The sequence below is a fragment of the Mirounga angustirostris genome, unplaced genomic scaffold (genome assembly GCF_029215605.1).
Source record: "Mirounga angustirostris isolate CCGP_5_RB_7025 unplaced genomic scaffold, mMirAng1.0.hap1 SCAF_12, whole genome shotgun sequence".
Lineage (NCBI taxonomy): Eukaryota > Metazoa > Chordata > Mammalia > Carnivora > Phocidae > Mirounga > Mirounga angustirostris.
The window spans coordinates 5391068-5411737 of NW_026991720.1; the positions used below are offsets into that span (position 1 = coordinate 5391068).

The 20670-nt window shown below is 42.2% G+C and overlaps 1 protein-coding gene across 1 annotated transcript in view; it reads right to left on the reverse strand.

Annotated features, from left to right (window-relative positions):
- Positions 1-20670, reverse strand: part of GALNTL5 (polypeptide N-acetylgalactosaminyltransferase like 5) — a 44200-nt gene that overhangs the window by 11386 nt on the left and 12144 nt on the right. Inside the window, 4 exon segments of the mRNA XM_045864015.3 lie at positions 2034-2151; positions 5809-6058; positions 16194-16316; positions 19358-19524. Coding sequence (XP_045719971.1) covers positions 2034-2151; positions 5809-6058; positions 16194-16316; positions 19358-19524 — 658 coding nt within the window.

Below are 20670 nucleotides of genomic sequence, written 5' to 3' on the forward strand. Positions count from 1 at the left end.
TTCTCAGTATTGCTGAGTGAGTGAACGGAAGGATGAGGGCTGTGCCTTCTCACAAATGCCCAGCGTGCGGCATAGCCCAACATAGCAGGTGCTCCTGCATAAAGGCTACACTGGACCTAATTAGAACTCTTGAGAGAGTCCTAACCTTAACAAACGTAGGCCTGGGTACTGTCACCACACAGGTGTTAGTGAGAATCATGGGAGTTGATGCAGGTGTGCCCTGAAAAATATTAGCAAGGGATGACACAGACCCAGGCCGCTCAAAACAGAGGCGCGACAACGGGTCGCGTGCCCCTGCCCTGCCCGGCGCTGTCCCTTTAGTTGCTGGTCATGGAAAGCTCATGGATCCATGAGGTTGGTGGGCTGCCTGTGGGCAGTATTCAGTTGGCTCAGGGTCAAAGTTCTTCCCCACCAGGTAAGGAAATATTGCACCATATTAACAACCACTGTGGCTTCGTGGGTACAAAACAGCTGAAGTCAGCCCTGAGCCCTGAGGAGCACATGGGCCAAGAAGGGACAGCGGACAAGAACACCAGTCTCGGGAATACGCATGCTTCTGGGATGCACAGAAGAAACTCCTGCGGACACCGAGAACAGAGCTATGGAAGAGGAACCGGGGTCGTTGTTCTAAACTCCAAGAAAATGCCTGGAAAAAACTGGTCTACATTTGTCAAATATTGCAGTGACCATGGGTCACTGAGAGAGAGTGGGGGATGGGGGAAACAGGTGATAGGGATTAAGGAGTGCACTTGTTCTGATGAGCACCAGGTGATGCATGGAATTGCTGAATCCCTATATTGCATATCTGAAACCAATATAACACTGTGTTAACTATCCTGGAATTTAAATAAAATTTTAAAAAACCACAAAAACACAAAAATCTTCACAAAATTCTGAGAATGGCATTTATATTTATTCCTATTTACCAGGTGAGGAAATAGGGAATTAGAAAAACTAATGGCTGACCCAGCAAGTTAGTGACAGAGCTAGGACCCATTCTGATGCCTAATGTCTAGTGATCTAATATCACGGGAATATTTAAAAGTCAAATCTACTTTTAGATTTGAGATGTAATTCACATTCTACAAGAAATTCACCCTTTCACAGTATACAATTCAGTGACTCTGGGTATTTTCACGAGGTTGTCCAACCAACACCTCTATCTCATTCTGGAACATTCTCACCACCCCCCAAAAGAGCCCTGGGACCCATCAGCATTCATTCTTCTTCCTCAAACCCCTGGCAACCGCTAATCTACCTTCTGTTTCTATGGATTTGTTTAGTCTGCACATTTCCTAGGAGTAGACTCATTCATATAAATATGTGGCCTTTGGTGTCTGGCTTCTTTCACTCACCATGTTTTCAAAGTTCCACCCACGTTGTAGCAGGTACCCCGGGATTGAAGAGTTGAGAGACAACCTAGACACCCCCTACCGAGTCTTCTCAATTTGCAGACGGGGAACTGAGGCCTGACATAGCCTGTAGAGTTAGTGTACCCAAGTCCCCCACTGCCTCATCCTGTTATTTCCACCATACCACAACCACCAAGACAATCAGTATAATTAAGAAGAGCTTTCACAAATAAATAAAAACATTACATTAGTTCAATATGCCATACATTAGAAATAATAAAACAGGGGTGCCTGGGTGGCTCAGTCGTTAAGTGTCTGCCTTCGGCTAAGGTCATGGTCCCGGGTCCTGGGATCGAGCCCTGCATCGGGCTCCCTGCTCGGCGGGAAGCCTGCTTCTCTCCCTCCCACTCCCCCTGCTTGTGTTCCCTCTCTCGCTTTGTCTCTCTCTGTCAAATAAATAAAAAAATCTTAAAAAAAAGAAAAGAAATAAAATATACAGTAATAAAAGCTGGTTTTTTACTAATTATTGTCACATCTTGCGAGGAGTCCCATAGATCATTTATTTCACGTGATATGGGAACGGTACCAGATGCACAGGCAGGAAAACCGAGCCAAAGTTTGAAGTCAGCGTTCGCTCTCTTGGTACAAAGGTAACTATTTAAAAAGCCAAGTATGAATTACCCTTAGTGAAAGTTCCAAATTTTCTGTTCCCCAGAGTTCCATGTCCTTGTCATACTGTCCAATCTCATTAAAATAATGCCTATTTATAGCAAAAATTCCTCCAGCCATTGCAGGTGACCTAAAAAGGACACATAAATATTAAATTACAGATTCGGTCATTCTGGATTTTTTGCCAAAATTATATTGAATATTAGCAATAACATAAAAACTAGAAACTAGCAATACTGATACCAAAATTGTTTATATTTAGATATGTAAAATTAGCAAATTGAAACCATAACTACCTAACAGTACACAGTAACTTTTCTTTTTTAAGATTTATTTATTTATTTTAGAGAGAGAGAGAGAGCACGCGGGGGTGGGGAGGGGCAAAAGGAGGGGGAGGGAGAAACTCAAGCAGACTCCTCATGGAATGAAGAGCCCACATTTAACCAACTACACCACCCAGGCGCCCCCTCAGTAACTTTCACTTAGCTCTCACCGAATTGTATAATGGTATCTTCTAAATGTTGTCTTTTCCTTGAAAGGGAACATTATCTTTAGAATGTGAGTTACCCCTGTGGACAAATATTGACTTGGGTATTAGAGTTTACAAATCTCCCTTTCTAAACACATTAAGTGAATTATAATATTTACTTTTGGGAAAAACATAATGTTACAAAGCATCTTTTTTTTTTTTGTCCACCAATAGCAGGGCCCGATAACACTAAAGTAAGTAGTTCGCAAATGATCACATGTTCATCTACTCTTTCATTTTTTTAAAAGTATGTATTAAACACCTACGATGTGTTAGAGATACATTAGTGAGTCAACAGGCCAAGGTCCCAGCTCTTGTCGGGGCAAAAGGGTGGAAACAGGGATACCAGTCGCAGCAGTGGTCCCGGAGGAAGAGGATAGGATGGTGGATAAGGGTCCAGCAATGAGGGCAAATGAGATGCAGTCCAACTCCTGATGTAGTTTGAAGCTGGAACCAGCAGATTTGCTTATGAGTGGGATGTGGGTATAGGAGGGAAGAGAAGGGTGAAGGCTGACCCCAACATTTTGGCCTGGGTACCTGGAAGGTGGAGTTGCCATGCACTGAGGTGGGGATGCTGGGGGGTAATCAACTGTTTATGTTATCAGTAAGGCTTTCAGTCAACAGTGGGCTCTTAGCAGTTAAGTTTTTGGGGAGTCAAAAGCTACATTCAGAGTTTTGACTGCACAGGGTGGTCAGCGTGCCTACCTCCCATGTTGTTCAAGGTGAACTGTAGGTTATAACACAGATCACATGTATAATATATAGTCTATAAGTAATTGGTATCATGCTAAGTTCTTTTATGGCTTGATTTTTTAATTAGCATATTGTGAGAATTTGCCTTTTATAGTAATTAGCTTTCAAAAAACTTTATACAATATTCTACAAAATATGAATATAGTTTTTAACCATTTCACTATTGAACATAAATGTTCATTTATGTTGTTTTTATTTTTAACCAATATAAATGCCACTGCAATAGATGTCTTTGTACTTACTTCTCATTAACTCCTCAGGGAAATATTTCAAGAAGTGGAATTACTGCATTAAAGAATAACATTTATAAGATTGTCAAATTGTTTTCAAAAGCATGTGTGACTACATCTATACTAACAGTGTCTTGGAGTTCCAAAAATGTTACTACTCAGCAAGTATCAGGAATGGTTTCCCTATTGAAATTTTTAGAGCCTAAAGCATGTCTGATATGTGACATATGGAAATATTATAAAATTATGTCAATTTTTTTTGTAAATGGAATACTGCAACTACTTCTTACTAAAAGTAACTTTATTTTAAATTAAATAAGTTCATTTTGAGATGAACTCCAAAGATTGATGCTTTATTTTTTTATTTTTGAGTAAATCAAGATTTTTACATATTAAATTTTACTTAAATGAAGTGTTATCTTTATTCTTTTTCATTCTGAAGTCTATAACAGTAACAAGAGCAACCATTTATATTGATCACTTCCCCTGTGTCAGACCTTAGGCTACGTTCTTTACAAGCACTGGCTTATTTAATGTCCTCGATAATCCAGAGAGGTATGCATTTTATTATCATCGTCATTTTATAGATGACGACAGTGAAGCTGAGAGAGATAACCGGCCCAGCAGAGGGCTGCCTTATTGCACAACTCCAGGGATGCCAATCACCTATGATCTGTATGAACAATGCCTCGTGGAGATGTGCAGTACACAACCTATACAGCTGTACACAGAGTCCTAAACAGCTAACAAATGATGCTGGAACAAAGCAAAGATCAGAGTTACACACAGTGGAAGGTGCACGAAGGGATCTAGTATCCTAAAAGCAAAGGAAAGACATTTGGTGACATGTGCAAAGTAGGGTTTTAAGAAAGTTACTATAACAACAGAGAGATTGGCATGAGGGAAAGGAGCCTGCAGGCCAGACTGTCCCTTACAGCATAGAGTCTAAGCCTGGAACAGTGTGGGCCTGGACCACAGGGACAGGCAGAGAGATGGACAGATGTCATGTCAGAGTCATCACAAAGGCTGAGTCCCCTGGAGCTGGTTAATCACTGGGTTAGAGTAGGCTGCGGAAGCCTGCAGGTGTAGTCATGCTTCACGGCTACATAGTATCCCGTTATGGTTCCAGCATAAAGTACTAAATAATTTCCCAGTTATTCTTCCTGATTCTTAGTCTTTATTTCCTCTCCCTCTGTCGCTCCCCCTGCTTGTGCTCTCTCGCTCTCTCTCTCAAATAAAATCTTAAAAAAAGAGAGAGAAGAAGAAAGAAACCATGAGGGGTAAAAACAGAAATCAGAGAACTGGAGATCCCGATGATGTCCAGGGGTAGGTGTGGGTGGAGCATAGCAGGAAAAAATTAGGAACATCTTAGGCTGTGGCCAAAGAAACAGATATCTGGTAATTTAGAAGATGAAAGGCCCAGGATATGGCTACAGGAATAATAATAGCAAACAATGATAAACACTGATATAGTACTCATCATGGACAGATATTGTTCTAAGCTTTGATATACTAAGTCATTTTCCTAACAACCCTGTGAAGTATCATTAACCTCCAGACTTCACATACAAGAAAATAAGGTGCAGAGAGGTTAAGTAATTTGCACAAGGTCACAGAGCTCTAGTTAAATTAAAATAGAGACGGAGATCAAGGACTTGCTAGGCTGCAGTGTTAGAAGATTTACTCGTGTGATTTGTAAAACAAAGAGCTTAGTAGTAGAGGAAGAGGAGGAGCCAGGCATCGGTTATCAGTAAATGTGGGGAGTGACCTGGAGGAAGTCTCTTCAGAAATTAGCCTCATAGATGCAGTTAAAAGTCACATCAAATTGTTCTCCTTTAGAAATATATTTTCCAAGACTCATAATCCAGGAAAATCGTATTCATCTCTATAAAGTTATAGAGGAAAGCACTTAGATAAATGTTTTATATATGACTTTAGCAAAGACATCTACTTTTTCTGGGCTATCCATAGTGCTAGCATTTCATTCATTGACCACATGCAATTAGCTCCTGAGAACCAAGCCCACATTCTAAAGACAGACACCTGAAACCAGAGGGACACTATCCATGGCAGTGTTCTTAACTGGGGTGAGATGCTCATTTCCAATCAAAGAAATTAAAAACCTACCAAATCCTATAATCATAGACTTTTAGAAACAGGATAAATAACAAAATATTTTTCTTCATTAAGCCCAAGAAATGCAAAGAATCATCTCTAACATCTTTTTCTCCCCAGGTCCCAATACATATTCCCATAACCTGAAGAAATCTCCTACCGGATGGGTCTAGTGGGTCCTTCTGGTCCATCCATCTCATAAGAGAAAACATTATCCCATTTAAATTCTAGATGCCAGTTGAAAGCACCCCTTATGACCGGAGAGGGCCGGTATTCTAGGGTCTCATAGTCAATGGGATCTATCAGAGGACACACCACCATTTTGGGGTCCTTGGCAATGGCGTGCAGCAAGGGCTGTAGCCACACATGATTCACCTCACAGTGGCTATCCAGGAACACCAGAACATCCCCTGGGGAGGCAAGAATAGGCTAGTGTTAGCACACATGGATAAGACAGCTGACAACCCAAATCAAAGTTCAGTGCAAGGAGTATTTGTTAAGCATTTATTATGTGTTTGGCTTTTACAGTGCTTCCAGATTCACTGGGGGTGGGTGGGGACTAGAAACATATGCTTTATTCTGTACTACATCATGTACCATGATGTGCCATAGATGTTCAGAAGAAGCTGGTGAACTGTGGGTTAGAGAGTGGTTTGGGTAAGATTCTAAAGAAGCAGGTGGAACTGAATTGGGCTTTAATTAAAAAAAATATTACTTTAGTGTGGCCTTGATTGATTGACTCAATTTAGCCAATGTTTAATGCAAGGATAACTTGTGTATTTTTTGGCGCTTGGGATACAAAAATGCATAATTATTTTTGCTCTTGAGTTCAAGCTTTAATGAGCATCTGCTTAGAGAACATGGGGAAAATTGGCATGGCCAAAATGAAGAATGCATGTTGTGAAAGTACCCTAATGGGCTCAAATTGGAAGGGACCCCAAAATTTAGGTGCAGAGTTTGGATAAAATCATAGGAAGGTATGAGAAACATTCCATGGTTGACCAGAAGACTTAATATTGTTGAAGTGGTAATACTGTCCAAATTGATCTCTAGATTCCGTATAATTCTTATCAAAATCACACCTGGTTCTTTTGCAGAAACTGACCCTAAAATTCATATGGAAAGGCAAGGAACCCACATTAGCTAAAAAGATCTTGAAAAAGAAAAAAATTGAAGGACTTCTGGATTTCAAAACTTACTACAAAGCTATAATAATAAAACAGTTAGATACTGGCACAGGGATAACAAAGAGACCAAAGGGACAGACTTGAGAGCATAGAAATAAACCAAACATCTGTGGTTAGTTGATTTTTGACAAGGGTGCCCAGCCAATTCAATGGGGGAAAGCATAGTCTCTTCAATGAATGGTCCCAACACAGCTGGGTATCCACATGAAAAAGAGGGGCACCTGGGTGGCTCAGTGGGTTAAGCGTCTGACTCTTGATTTCAGCTCAGGTCCTTATCTCAGGGTCATGAGTTCAAGCCCTGTGCTGGGCTCCACACTGGGCACGGAGCCTACTTAAGAAAAAAAAAAGAAGAAGAAGAAAAAGAATGAATTTGGATTCCCTCACGGCAAACATAAAAACTAAGTCAAATGACTCACAGACCTAAAAAGGTCAGAGGTAAAACTATAAAACTCTTAGAAGAAAACAGAGGCACCCATTTCTGACCTCAGGTTAGATGATTTCTTAGATATGACACCAAAAATACAAGTGACAAAAGAAAAAATATATAGGACTTTATCAAAATTAAAAACTTTTGTGCTTAAACTGACACCATAAAGTTGAAAAAAAATCCACGAAATGGGAGAAATTATTTGAAAATCACACATCTGATAAAGGACTTGGATCCAGAACATATAAGGAACTCTTACAACTCAATAATAAAAAAAAGACAACTTAATTTAAAAAATGGGCAAAGGAGGGACACCTGGGTGGCTCAGTCAGTTAAGCATCCTACTCTTGATCTTGGCTCAAGTCTTGATCTTGGCTCAATTCTTGATCTCAGGGTTGTGAGTTCAAGCCCCATGTTGGGCTCCATGCTAGGTGTAGAGCCTACTTAAAAAAAAATGGGCAAAGGATTTGAACAGACATTTCTCCAAAGATATACAAATGGCTGATAAGCATATGAAAAGTGCTCAACATCTTTAATCGTTAGAAAAAGCTAACCAAAATCACACTGAGATAATACTTCATATCCACTAGGATGGCTGTAATCAGAAAGGCAGACAATCACAAGTGTTGATGAGATTGTGGAGGAATTCGAACCCTTGTCCATTGCTGATAGCAACGTAAAATGTTGCGGTCTCTTCTGAAAATTATGTGGCAGTTGCTCAAAAGTTACACATACAGCTGTCATATAGCCCAACAATTCCACACCAAGGTACACAAATACCCAAGAGAAAGAAAACTTAGGTTTATACAAAGTCTTGTACATGAGTGCTCATAGCAACATTCTTCCTAAGAGTAAGAGTCATAACTCAAATGCCCATCAATGGATGAATGGATAAACAAAATGGGATATATCCACATAATGGGAATATTATTTGGCAATAAAAAGGAATGAAATACTGACCCATGCTACAACATGGACGAACCTTGAAAACATCATGGGAAATGAAAGGAACCAGTTACAAGAGACCACATATTATATAATTCCATTAAATGAAATGCCTAGAATAGGTAAAAATCTGTATGTATAGAAGGTAGATTAGTGGCTGTGGAGGGAATGGGATGAGAGGCGATGGCAAGTGACTGCTAATGTGTATGGAGTTTCTTTGGAGTAGGAAAAAATTTTTTCTAAAACTGTTATGGTGATGGTTGCATAACCCCAGGAATATACTAAAAAACACTGTATTGCATACGTTAATGGGTGAATTACATGTGAATTATATCTCAAAGAAAACCCCACTAACATCCTTAGGAAAGAAAGAGTACATCCTCTACATCTTAACCAAAGTGCAATTATTCTTATGTGCAATTCACATGGTATTTTAAATCATTAAAAGTGATAGAAACTTGATCCCTCAGCTCAGCTCACTGGTTTCTTATCTACCCATCCAAAATGGCATCTACGTGTTCATGTTTATTCTACCGAGTTCTTGAATAAGCAGGACTCTTCGGAAGAGCCACTTTATTTTGTTCCTTTCAATCCCCAGGGAGGACTGGTCCTTTCCCTGCCCTTGGTTACAAACCAGAGCAGGTCCAGAGCAGGTTACTCTTTGGTTAACTGAAGGTCTCACAGTTACTTGAAGTTGGAAACACTCTCTCCGTTCAGCAATTAGGATTTCCAGTCCCATGTTAGAACCCAAACTTCCATGACTGCCTGACTGTCCCCTCCCCCCCAACTAGGGGGATACATGAAGAGGTGCTCAACATCACTCATCATCAGGGAAACGCAAATCAAAACCACAATATTACTTCACACCTGTTAGAATGTCTATTATTAAAAGGACAAGAAATAAGAAATGTTGGCAAGGATATGGAGAAAAGAGAATCCTTGTGTACTGTTGGTGGGGATGTAAATTGGTGCAACCACTACAGAAAATAGTATGGAGTTTCCTCAAAAAATTATAAAATAGAACTACCATATAATCTAGCAATTGCACTTCTGGGTATACATCAGAAGGAAATGAAATCACTATCTTGAAGAGTTATCTGTCCTCCCATGTTCATTGCAGCATTATTTACAAAAGCCAAGACATAGAAACAACCCTAAGTGTCCATCAACAGATGAAGGGATAAAGAAGTTTGTAGTATGTACACAACGGGATATTATTATCATATCAGCTCTAAAAAGAAGGAAATCCTGCCATTTGTAACATGGATGGACCTTGAGGGCATTATGCTAAGTGAAATAAGTCAGAGAAAGACAAATACTGTATGATCTTACTGACATGTGGAATCTAAAAAGACCCTGAACTCTTAGATTAGAGAACAGATTGGTGGTTGCCAGAAGGAGAGAGTGGCTGAGATAGGTGAAGGTGGTCAACAGGTTCAGATTTCTTGTTATAAGATAAATAAGTCCGGGGATGTAATGTACAGCATGGGGACTATAGTCAACAATACTGCATTGTATTTTTGAAAATTGCTAAGAGAATAAATCTTAAAAGTTCTCACATCACAAGAAAATATGTGAGGTAATGAATGTTAACTAGGTTTGTTGTGATCACTCCACAATACATACATGTGTCACATCATTATGTCGTACACCTGACATGAATACAATGTTTTATGTCAATTGCAGCTCAATTAAAAAAACCCATCTTTTTAAAATTATCATTAGTGAGGTTGAACATTTTTCAGGTGATTAGCCATTAGTAAAGGAAATGTTTATATCCTTTGCGCATTTAGGTGTTGGAGCCCTGGGTTTTTTTTTTTTTCTTTTTTTAACGGCTTTGTAGATACATTTTACATACTGAGGATATTAATTTTTTTTCTATGGAAGTCGTACGAATTCCCCTAGTCTACTGTTACTTAGTTTTATCATTTTTTTGTTCACAATAGGTTTACTGTTTTGGGAGTCAGCTCTGTCCTTTCCCTCAGGTTTAAGCTTCGAAATTTCTTCATTATTCATTGAACAGGTGAGTATTGATCTAGGTTTTCTTTTTGTAATTTTAAAGTTCTTATAATAATTTAATGATTTAGTTTTTAAAAACTAAAATTAATGATATAGCTGGAATTTATTCAGATTACAGTATGAGATGAAGATTAAAAATTTTCCCAAATAACTAATTGTCTCCCAAATAACCGAACCACCACCACGACAGCAACAACAAAGAGGCCCTTCTTCCCATACTGACTTGTGTCTTATTTATCATATGTAGTGTATGCACCCTTAGCATTTAAAGATTTTAATATTTCTTTTTTTTTTTAAAGATTCTTTTTTTTTTAAAGATTTTATTTATTTATTTGAGAGAGAGAATGAGAGAGAGAGAGCAGGAGAGGGGGGAGGATCAGAGGGAGAAGCAGACTCCCTGCCGAGCAGGGAGCCCGATGCGGGACTCGATCCTGGGACTCCAGGATCATGACCTGAGCCGAAGGCAGTCGCTTAACCAACTGAGCCACCCAGGCACTCAGATTTTAATATTTCAACTTCCGACAATTTAATGACCTAGAAAGACCACAAGTATAGTGTCAAGTTGCAAAAGAAATTAACATTATTCTAGGTGCAATATCAAGCTTTTCCTAATTCTAATGTAAACTGTGAAGCCTATGGACACAAGCTACCCGGCACCTCCATTCCAATGAACAGTACTGTTTTTACACTCATCCTAAAGCATTTTATGGGGGTACTTTACACACCATAACGAACACAGAGTGGCATGGGATTCCTCTTGGAGGAGTCCTACACTCACAGGAAGATTCCGTGGGAATCTCAAGTTTATTGCCAGGAAATGGAGCATTTGTTCTGCATCCATTGGCCTCCGTTATAGGAAGAATAATGCTCTTTCGTGTTCACAGAGATAGCCTGTTAGAGGTAATTCATCTGAATCCCATTTAATCCCAGATTGGCATCTTCCCCGATTAAGCCAGCTTCTCCATAGGGCCTACAGTGAGTGAGGGGCATGGGGTCAAATCCACCTGATGAGGAGCCTTCCCTGCCTTTCTCCCAGAGTGTGTGTGTGGGATGTGCCAAACCCCTGACTGCTCACTTCACCTTCCCTGCAGAGAGACCTGCTTTGTCGCCTGCAATCCAGGGGCACTTTCTCTCTCTGGTCGTGGCTGGTTTTAGAAAACAACACATGCCTCATCAGCCTCACACAGGCTCCTCCTCCTTCATTTTCTTTTCTTTTCTGCCTGTCTTTAGTTTCTACATTTTTTTTACATTTAAACGTAGCTCATTACATTTAGTTTATTTTAAATAACATTAAAATATTCTCTTTTTTTTTAAATGTTTTTTTTTGTTTTTTTGTTTTAAAGATTTTATTTATTTATTTGACAGAGAGAGAATGAGAGAGAGAGAACACATGAGAGGGGATAGGGTCAGAGGACAAAGCAGACTCCCTGCCGAGCAGGGAGCCCGATGCGGAACTCGATCCCGGGACTCCAGGATCATGACCTGAGCCGAAGGCAGTCGCTTAACCAACTGAGCCACCCAGGCGCCCCAACATTAAAATATTCTTGATTTGGTCTCTGAAGCAATCATTTTTAAGATGTTAAAATGTTTTCTTTTTTCCTTGGGGGGGCAGGGGAGGGGCAGAGGGCGAGAAATATTAAGCAGGCTCCATGCCCAGCACAGAGCCCATGTCAGGGCTTGATATCACGACCCTGGGATCACGACCTGAGCTGAAGGTAGATCCTTCACCGACTGAGCCACCCAGGTGTCCCAATTTTAATATTTTCGTATTTTTTATTTCATACTTTTATTTCACAACTTTTAGTTGTAAGAAACATGTATATAAAAAAAAGAGATAAAAGATAAATGTAGAGCTCCATGATGTATCAGAAAGTAAACACAAATAGAACTACCACTTAATCAAAACTTAGAACATGGTTAGCATCCTAGGATTTTGTGTTCCCCAATTCCTACCACCTCCCATTCTACACTCTGATTTAACCAAAGGTTTATGGCAATAACTTACTGGTTGTTGTGGGGTTTTTTTGTTGTTGTTGTTTTCGTTTTTCCTCTAACTATGCATCCATAAAAATACTGTAAGCTTAGTCTTGCTGATTTTCCAACTTTATTCTTTTGCATTTAGCTTCTTTTGCTCCCTCAAAATGATATGTATTCATCCGTGAAATTGGGTATAGTGTAGGCCATTCATTGTTACTAAAGTATTCTTTTTTTTTTTTTTTTTAGATTTTTATTTATTTATTTGACAGAGACAGAGATAGCAAGAGCAGGAACACAAGCAGCGGGAGTGGGAGAGGGAGAAGCAGGCTTCCCCTCGAGGAGGGAGCCCGACGTGGGACTCGATCCCAGGACCCTGGGATCATGACCTGAGCCGAAGGCAGACGCTTAACGACTGAGCCACCCAGGCGCCCGTTACTAAAGTATTCTATCATTTGATTATCACTAGTCTGTCGTCACCTAGTACATCAGGACATCTGCATACTCCCTAACCAAGCAATTCCACTTCTAGACATACGCACTATGGAAATGCTGCGCGTATCTGCCAAGAGACAGGGACTCAAGGATTTGTATATTTGGTAAGAGCCCCAAATAGAAATAAACTAAATGTGATTCAGCAGTAGAATGGAAGAATAATTTAGCATAATCAAATAACAGAACACTTTAAGGCCTTTAATTTTAATCACATGTGCCACATAAGGTACATTAGCTGGTTCTGGGGATCAGGAAACCTCCTCGGGGGAGGGCATTGTTCTGTCTCTCACACTAGACAACAAAAGTCTCTCATTCTGTATCAATGTCAAGCAACAGTGCGCGCTCTCAGCGCCAGGCTAGATTTGAACCTTCTGCTTGTAGGACAGCAGCTGAAATCAACACCTCATCTCTGCCTTCTTGGCTGCTTGCTGACCATCCAAACCAATTCAGTGAAAGATGCTCTCTTGTGTTCTCACCCCCAAGGCTGCCCTGTACTCCCCCAAAAACCTTTTCTTCCACTGTGGGCCACCCTTTTACCCTTTCCAAAGGTCCCTCATGTAAAGTAAGTTTCTCTACACTAATTTTTTCCACAAAATTCTCTTACAGTCTTCTTGCCTTATATAAACCCTGACCCTCCCTAGAAGATGCTGCTGGCCCCCATCGACGTTCTGGATAGGAAGCTCCTCCTTCTCCCCCCAGATGGCAAAAATCCTTGGGTCCAGGGAAACACTGGCATTTCCTACTTACCCATGGCTCCCTCCAAACCATATCGACTCTGCTCCCATGCAGAAAGAAAAAAACCCCAAAAAACCCAAAAACCTTTCCTTTAGATTCATACCATCTGATGATAGCTCTCTCCTTCTCATTTGCAAAATGCCTGCCTTCTGATTCTCCCAATGGAGCGCTCTCCCCAAACCTGGTCATTTCCCTTCATTCCCAGGGGCACAACACAGAGTTCACAGCGCGCTGTCTCAGCTCCTGTGGTTTACAGGCAACTTCCATCATCCTGTGGGCAGCACCACCAACCCAGACAAATGACAGGCAGCAACAAATACCAGAAAGAAAAACCACTCAGGGTAAGAATGGTGGAGAGAGACAGAGGTTTGCTATTTCACACAGGGTGGTTGGGAAAGGCCTCTCTGATAAAGTAGCATTTGAACAGAGAACTGAGCAAAGTGATGCGGCAGGTCATGAGGACACGCGAAGAAAATTCCAGGGGCAGAACATCATGCGCCAAGGCTCTGAGATAGGAGGATGCTCAGTGTCTCTGAGGAGCAGCAAGAAGGTCAGTGCATCCGGGGTAGAGTGAGGGGAGTTGGGTAAGTGACAAAGTCTGAGCGACAGACAGCTGGGGACAGATCTGCGGGCCTCCACGGCAGACAGTCACTTCATGATGACGCAAATACTAACTCCTCTGGAAGGTAACGGTTCTACACATGCACACACACACACACGTTAATGTCACGTGAAAACCCATCTCCGTGCTCAGTGGGTAGAATTTATATAAAGTGTATCTCAGTAGAGTTGATACAAATGAAGAAAAAAAGAATAAATATACATCGACAGCACATAGTAGGTGCTAGATAAATCCTTGACTGGATGAGTGAACATGTGACTAAATCAATGAGGGCTCAAAAGCTGCTGCCCACCTCCCCTACCGCTTTGAAGCTGGGAGCATGCCTACGTCATGGGTGGGGGCGGCGGGCAAATATGGATAGATGGGTACATAGGAAGCACTGACGAAACTGCAGGGAGAGACAGATGGACAGATCTAGAATCACAGTCGAAGACTGCAACACAACTATGGATCGAGTCAAATCAGATGGATGAGAATATAGAATATTTGAAAAACAAAATTAGACATAGATGGAACCTACAACCAAGAAGATAAAATTTATTCTTTTTAAAAACACATAGAAGTTTTGGGCGCCTGGGTGGCTCAGACGGTTAAGCGTCTGCCTTCGGCTCAGGTCATGATCCTAGGGTCCTGGGATCGAGTCCCGCATCGGGCTCCCTGCTCCTTGGGAGCCTGCTTCTCCCTCTGCCTCTCTCTCTCTCTCATGAATAAATAAATAAAATCCTTAAAACAAAACAAAACAAAACAAAAACACATAGAAGTTTTGAAAAATTGACCTAGCTTTAAGACGCAAGGGAAATCTCAACAGAACAGGCCACAAATTCCAACCACAATAGGAATTAAGCTAATAATCAAGAATTTACTTATGTTTGAACACTTTAAAATTCACTCCTCAAAAAATACCTGGATTAGAGAGGAAACCAAAAAAAGATACCAGTGCCTTGACAGTTTATAGGACAATTTTATGTAATTTTCCAAACACAGATAATCTGTTTAACATAGATATTCACCCCATACAATTCATTCTGTAAGTCTAGTAAAGCAAAGTATAAGAAAAGAGTTCAAAAAAAGAAGAGTATAAGCCAATCTTACTTTTGGACACAGATGCAATGTGTGTGTGTGTGTCTGTGTGTGTGTGGAGTGGGTATTGTAAGATATTAACATCTAGTGAATCTAGGGGAAGGTTTATGTAAGTGTTCTGTGGGTTTGAACATTTCAAAGTAAAAATGAGTAAGACTTTCTCCTTAAAAAACAAAACAAAGACACCCAAAACTCTATGGTAGTATTATGTGTTGAATTGTGTCCCCCCCCCCCAAAAAAGATATATGCAAGTCCTGACCCCCAGTACCTGAGAAGGTGACTGTATTTGGAAATAGGGTTGTTGCAGATGAAATTCATTAGGATGAGGTCCTGCTCGAGTAGGTGGGCCCTTAATCCAAGGGAGATGTGGACACAGGCGGACACAGGGAGGAGGCCATGTGACCACAGAGACAGGGATGGGAGTGATGCTGCTGCCTCTCAGCTCAGACTCCCTTCAAGGGAACCTGCTGTGTGAACCGGTCTGACAGCTTCCCAGGCTTTGGGATCTGCTGCAGTATTCACACCAAGGCCCCCCAGCCTCCCAGGGACTCGCAGCCAATGACTAAGCACACTGTGTGTGTGGGGGGGGCGTGGAAAGCCAGAGCTGGACTCCTCTCCTGGGCCATCCGTGCTCTGGAGCTCCCCACTAGCCCACCTGACCTTTGGAGACCCACACAGCCCACTGGAGCTCCTTGGCTTTGGGGTTTCCCATGCACGGGCCGCTGCACCACAGCCCCCCACTGTCCCCATAAAGTTTTGCTCTCCTGGCTGCATGTACAGCTCCATCTCAGTCTGTATCTGGGGGAACTCATCCTATAACGGGGGCTGACACTATGGCCCCTGCAATAAAATACCTTCTTCCATCTGAAATAAGGAATCTACATTTTGAAGCAGAATGCGTACTTTCAGGGTCCAAAGATTCATCAGGCTAAAAGGCATTTCCACTCTTTTGTTTATACTGGTGGAGACTTGGAGGGGGCCCCATGAAGATTATTTCTGCACTGGCAGGAAGGTCTCCGGGACACAGATATTGGGTCAAGTCCCGAAGGAAAGGCTCATACCTGAAGCACGAGAGGCTCCAATCAGCCTTGATCGGATCAGTCCCTCTTTCTTTTTGTTTCTTATTAATTTAATCTTGCCCCGAAAAATTTCCAGGCGATGGTCTAGTTTCTCTTTCAAATCATCTGGGAAAAAAACAAAACAAAACCCAACACTTGACAATGTATAAACTAGAACTACAGAAAATGAAACAATTCATCACAATTTTGACTGATTCCTAAAAACCATGTTCTTCCACAAAAGTTCTAACTTTAAAAACTTCACCCTACAGGAGGAAGAGAAAGAAACATGATTCAGCATTGAGATCAACTGCACATATTCTGTGTTTCTAGTGAAATACCTCTATTTTGATAAATCGCTATTGTAATTTTAATAGAACAAACATGATTTGTGGCGCTCTGGAGAAATCCAACTTTCTCGCTCTCAGCTGTTCCTTCTGACTCAGCAACAACTCAGGCAAGGTGTCCTACCCGTGGGGGAGTCTCAGCTCTGTCCCCTGTGAGGCGGGCTATCCACCAATGCCTTGCAGGACCGTGGAGAGAGGGACAGATATGTCACGCAGCACAGGGCCTGGTACTCACTGGTCCCTCAGTATTTGGAGGGTGTTATGATGATGGTCAAGGGGGCTGGGCTCGGGCTCCTCAGGGTTCTTAGGAATCTGCATCAAGAGGTTGAGGATCCATGGAAGCAGGTTTATTATAATCTTGGCAGAAGGAGGGATCTCCTGCTTGTCTTTAAAAAGAGTGCCAGGGCCCCCCTTCCCCCAACTCAGAGGCCGAACACAGGCTGCAGGGCTGCAGGGCTGCACCTGCAGGGTGGGGGGCAGGGGGCTTGCAGCCCAGAAGTCTGCAAACACTTCTCCCACATGCAGAACGCAGAGGAACTCTGTGGGCCATAGCTCAGGGGAAATAAGGGCAGTTCTGGCAGCAGTGATCGCTGACATGACGTGGAGGGCTTGGCTTCTTCAGGAGATGGTCATGTTGTTGGCTTGTGCTCAAGAGGGCCCAGGACCATGAGAAAGATGCATGGCAGCAGGTCAACTCTGGACATGCCTCTCGCATAACTCAGTGGGCCCCCCGTCCACTGCTGCCCAGGCTGAGGGAGTCCAGCAGCAGTGCCTACTGGTATCAGCTGGGAAGGACAAGATGAAGTTCGCATCGTTCTCCTAGAGCCCGTGTGAAACCACTGTGAACTAAAGCAGGAATGTGAGTATCCTGAGCCCCATCAGAGTACAGAACACCCTGTTTCCTGTGTGTGTTTGAGCTTCTGCACGGGTCAAACAGTAGCCTCCTTGGTGGAGCAGGTGAAATCACAAACTAGGTGAACATGGATTGAGGAGGAGAAGTCACGGTATCTGGTCTGGCAGCACACCCAGATGTTGGGCATCAGTGGTGATTCCCCTGGTGCCTAGAGAACTTATGAGCGGTCACAGGGTGTGTCTCTGAACTCATGGCGTGGTTCTGAAAGGCTTGGGGAGGTGTCCCATGGCCATCCTGGAACTGTATGTCCGTAGCAGGACCCTTGTCCTTGTAGGTGAGCAGTTAGAACTCCACAGTCTAGCAGAAGATCCCCTCCACCCCGTCCCCTGCCCAGCATGCGGCCAAATCTGCTGCTCAGTGCTACTGATCCCATTAGGAATCTGACCATCTCCACACAGCCCCTCCTGTGCACAATCGTAGAAACAGCGGCTCCTGAAGAAATAATGTCATAAACAGTAGTGGCTGGCCAACATGTGAAATCCCTAAATGTAGCCGACATTAGCTTGAGCTATTTTCCACCTTCCACTTGACACACCTAAAGTCCCTTCCCCTCAGGTGAATCTCCTGGGATGTCCTGCCTGTTCATCTTCCTTCTGTCTCTCCTCATTTCCTTTCCCAGCCCGCAGTGGGTCAGATTCACAGAGGAATAGGTTAACTTTTAGGCAGGAAACCTATCCAATACTGAAAATATTGCTTCCATGGGAAATGGACCCCATAGGGACCTGCAGACTCCAAGAAGCTTTTCATTAATCTGGGTCCCCTTGGCTTGCCTCGGGTTTATAATTCGGTTGTAAAAAGGACAACTCATTTCAAATGCCAAGTGCATTTAATCAGATTTTGTGCTAGTATCACAACTCTTTAAAACCAGTGAGCAGGGAGGAACATGCACTTGACTGCAGTTAGTGTGATTAGAATTCATTCATGGGGGGCGCCTGGGTGGTGCAGTAGGTTGAGCTTTTGACTCTTGGTTTCAGCTCAGGTCTGATCTTAGTTTAGGGTCATGGGATCAGGCCCTACCTTCGTCTCCGCACTCAGTGCAGAGTCTGCTCGGGTCTCTCTCTCCCTCTCCCTTGCCTCTCCCCCCATTCTCTCTCTCAAATAAACAAATCTTTAAAAAAATTTCAAAAAAAAAAAAGAATTATTTCCTGAGGAGGACTTGGGTCATGTCACTCCCCTGCATTAAGCCTGTAATAGCACTCCATTTCTCCAGAGAAAATTCCAACACAAGCCGTGTGGCCTTTTTTTTTTTTTTTAATTTTTATTTATTTATTTATTTGACAGAGAGAGATAGCAAGAGCAGAAACACAAGCAGGCGGAGTGGGAGAGGGAGAAGCAGGCTTCCCGCATAGCAGGGAGCCCGATGCGGGGCTCGATCCCAGGACCCTGGGATCATGACCTAAGCCGAAGGCAGACGCTTAACTGACTGCGCCACCCAGGCGCCCCCCATGTGGCCTTTTTATAGCTGTGGTTTTCTGTCCACCCCCTCCCCCAATGCTATACTCATACATATACTACATAAAGTACAGGACTATTCCCACCTCACCACGTCACCTCTGGCCTCTGGGCCTTTACGGTGCTGTCGCCTCTGCCTAAAACACTTTCCTCCTCCTCTCCATCTGGACAACTCAGACCTCAGTTTAGATGTCGCTTCTTCCTGAATGTCATCCGTGATCTCTGAAGACCAGGTTGGTGCCCCTACATTCAGCCACCTCACGGAAGCGCTAACCACCCGTGAGCCCAACACCACAGGACAGGGACCGGCGTTTACATCCCCACCGGTGTACCAACAGCGCCTGCCTCGACACCCGCTGAATGTAAAATGTCTAGAAAGTGTAAAATCACGCAAGTGCCATCAGAGGTCGCATTGCCTTCAAAGCAGATGACAGGTGGATGGCGTTCTGTCTTACCAAAGTTGCTCATGTCATCTACCAAAATAATTTCTTCAAGGATGTGTTGTGGCGTGAGGTTTATGACACTAGACATGGTCCGAAACAAGGCGTTAAATTCCTCATTGTGGAAGCAAATAACCACACTGGCAGTGGGTAGGTTGGCTGGGTAATGTTTTTGAAGACACCTGCAGGCATAAATAAAAGGAAAGAAAAAATGATTTGGGGTCTCGCTGAAGCACTTTTCTTTATTTGCATTTTTTCTCTTTATTTCCTTAATTGATCATTATAATAAGGTGACACTACAGTTGAAAATACCAAAATTAAAATACAAAAGCTTCTTTAACTGCTTATGCTATTCTAATATTTTCTAAATCACTCCCTTCTTAATATCAGTAATAATTGCTCTTCCCTGGAGACTCTGTTTTGGCCATCATAAGTCTATGTTGAACATAGTATAAACATGAATTATACCTATATTTTGGTTTCTATTATAAAAGTGTATTAATACACTTATACACATTGAAAGGTTCAAATTAACTTCATTGTACTATCTTCAAAGAAAATCTTGTGCTTTAGTTTGTTGTGGCAAAGAAATGCAGTGGATATGGTGTAATTGGATTTCTTCCAAGGATTTGACAAAAATGTGTTATTATTTTTGTGCACGAGAGAAAAAAACAAGAGCTGAATTCTAATGATATTAGTAATTAGCTATTAATTATTGTTTGAATTGCTACATGAGTTGGTTGTATTTTGAAATACTTTGGTTGTAAATGACAGGCCCACTGGAGCTAGCTTAAGCATAAGAAAGGGAAGTATATTGGAAAGGGACCCAAATGTCCCACAGGACGTAGTGACAGTTGTTCCGATGGAAACTTCAAGAATGACTGGAGTTAGAGGCTTGAAAGTCACCTGGACACTTGGTCCATTTCTGTTCTTGCCTTTACATCTGGGAATAATAGTAACTGTAACAACATCAGCCTACCTCATAGGTTGGGAGGGTTCAATGAATTAAAACGTCAGATGTTCAGAACAGTGCCTGGCAGATAGATAGAATCACACCAGGCTCATTATACAATTCTTATCCTCTCTCTGCAGCCTGGCTCATTTCCACTTCTTTATTCCACAGAGTGGGAAATGTGGCCAACATCAGCATATCTTATGGTCCAGCACCCAAGGAGAAACTGGTAAGACTTGCTTTTTCTCAAAAAGTCAGAGGTGAGGATTCACTGGCCCAGCCTGGCTCAGGTGCCCATCGCTGGGCTAATGGACTGTGGCCAGCGAGTGGGGTCAAAATCGAAGTCACTATTCCCACTGCAACTTTGTGGAAAGAG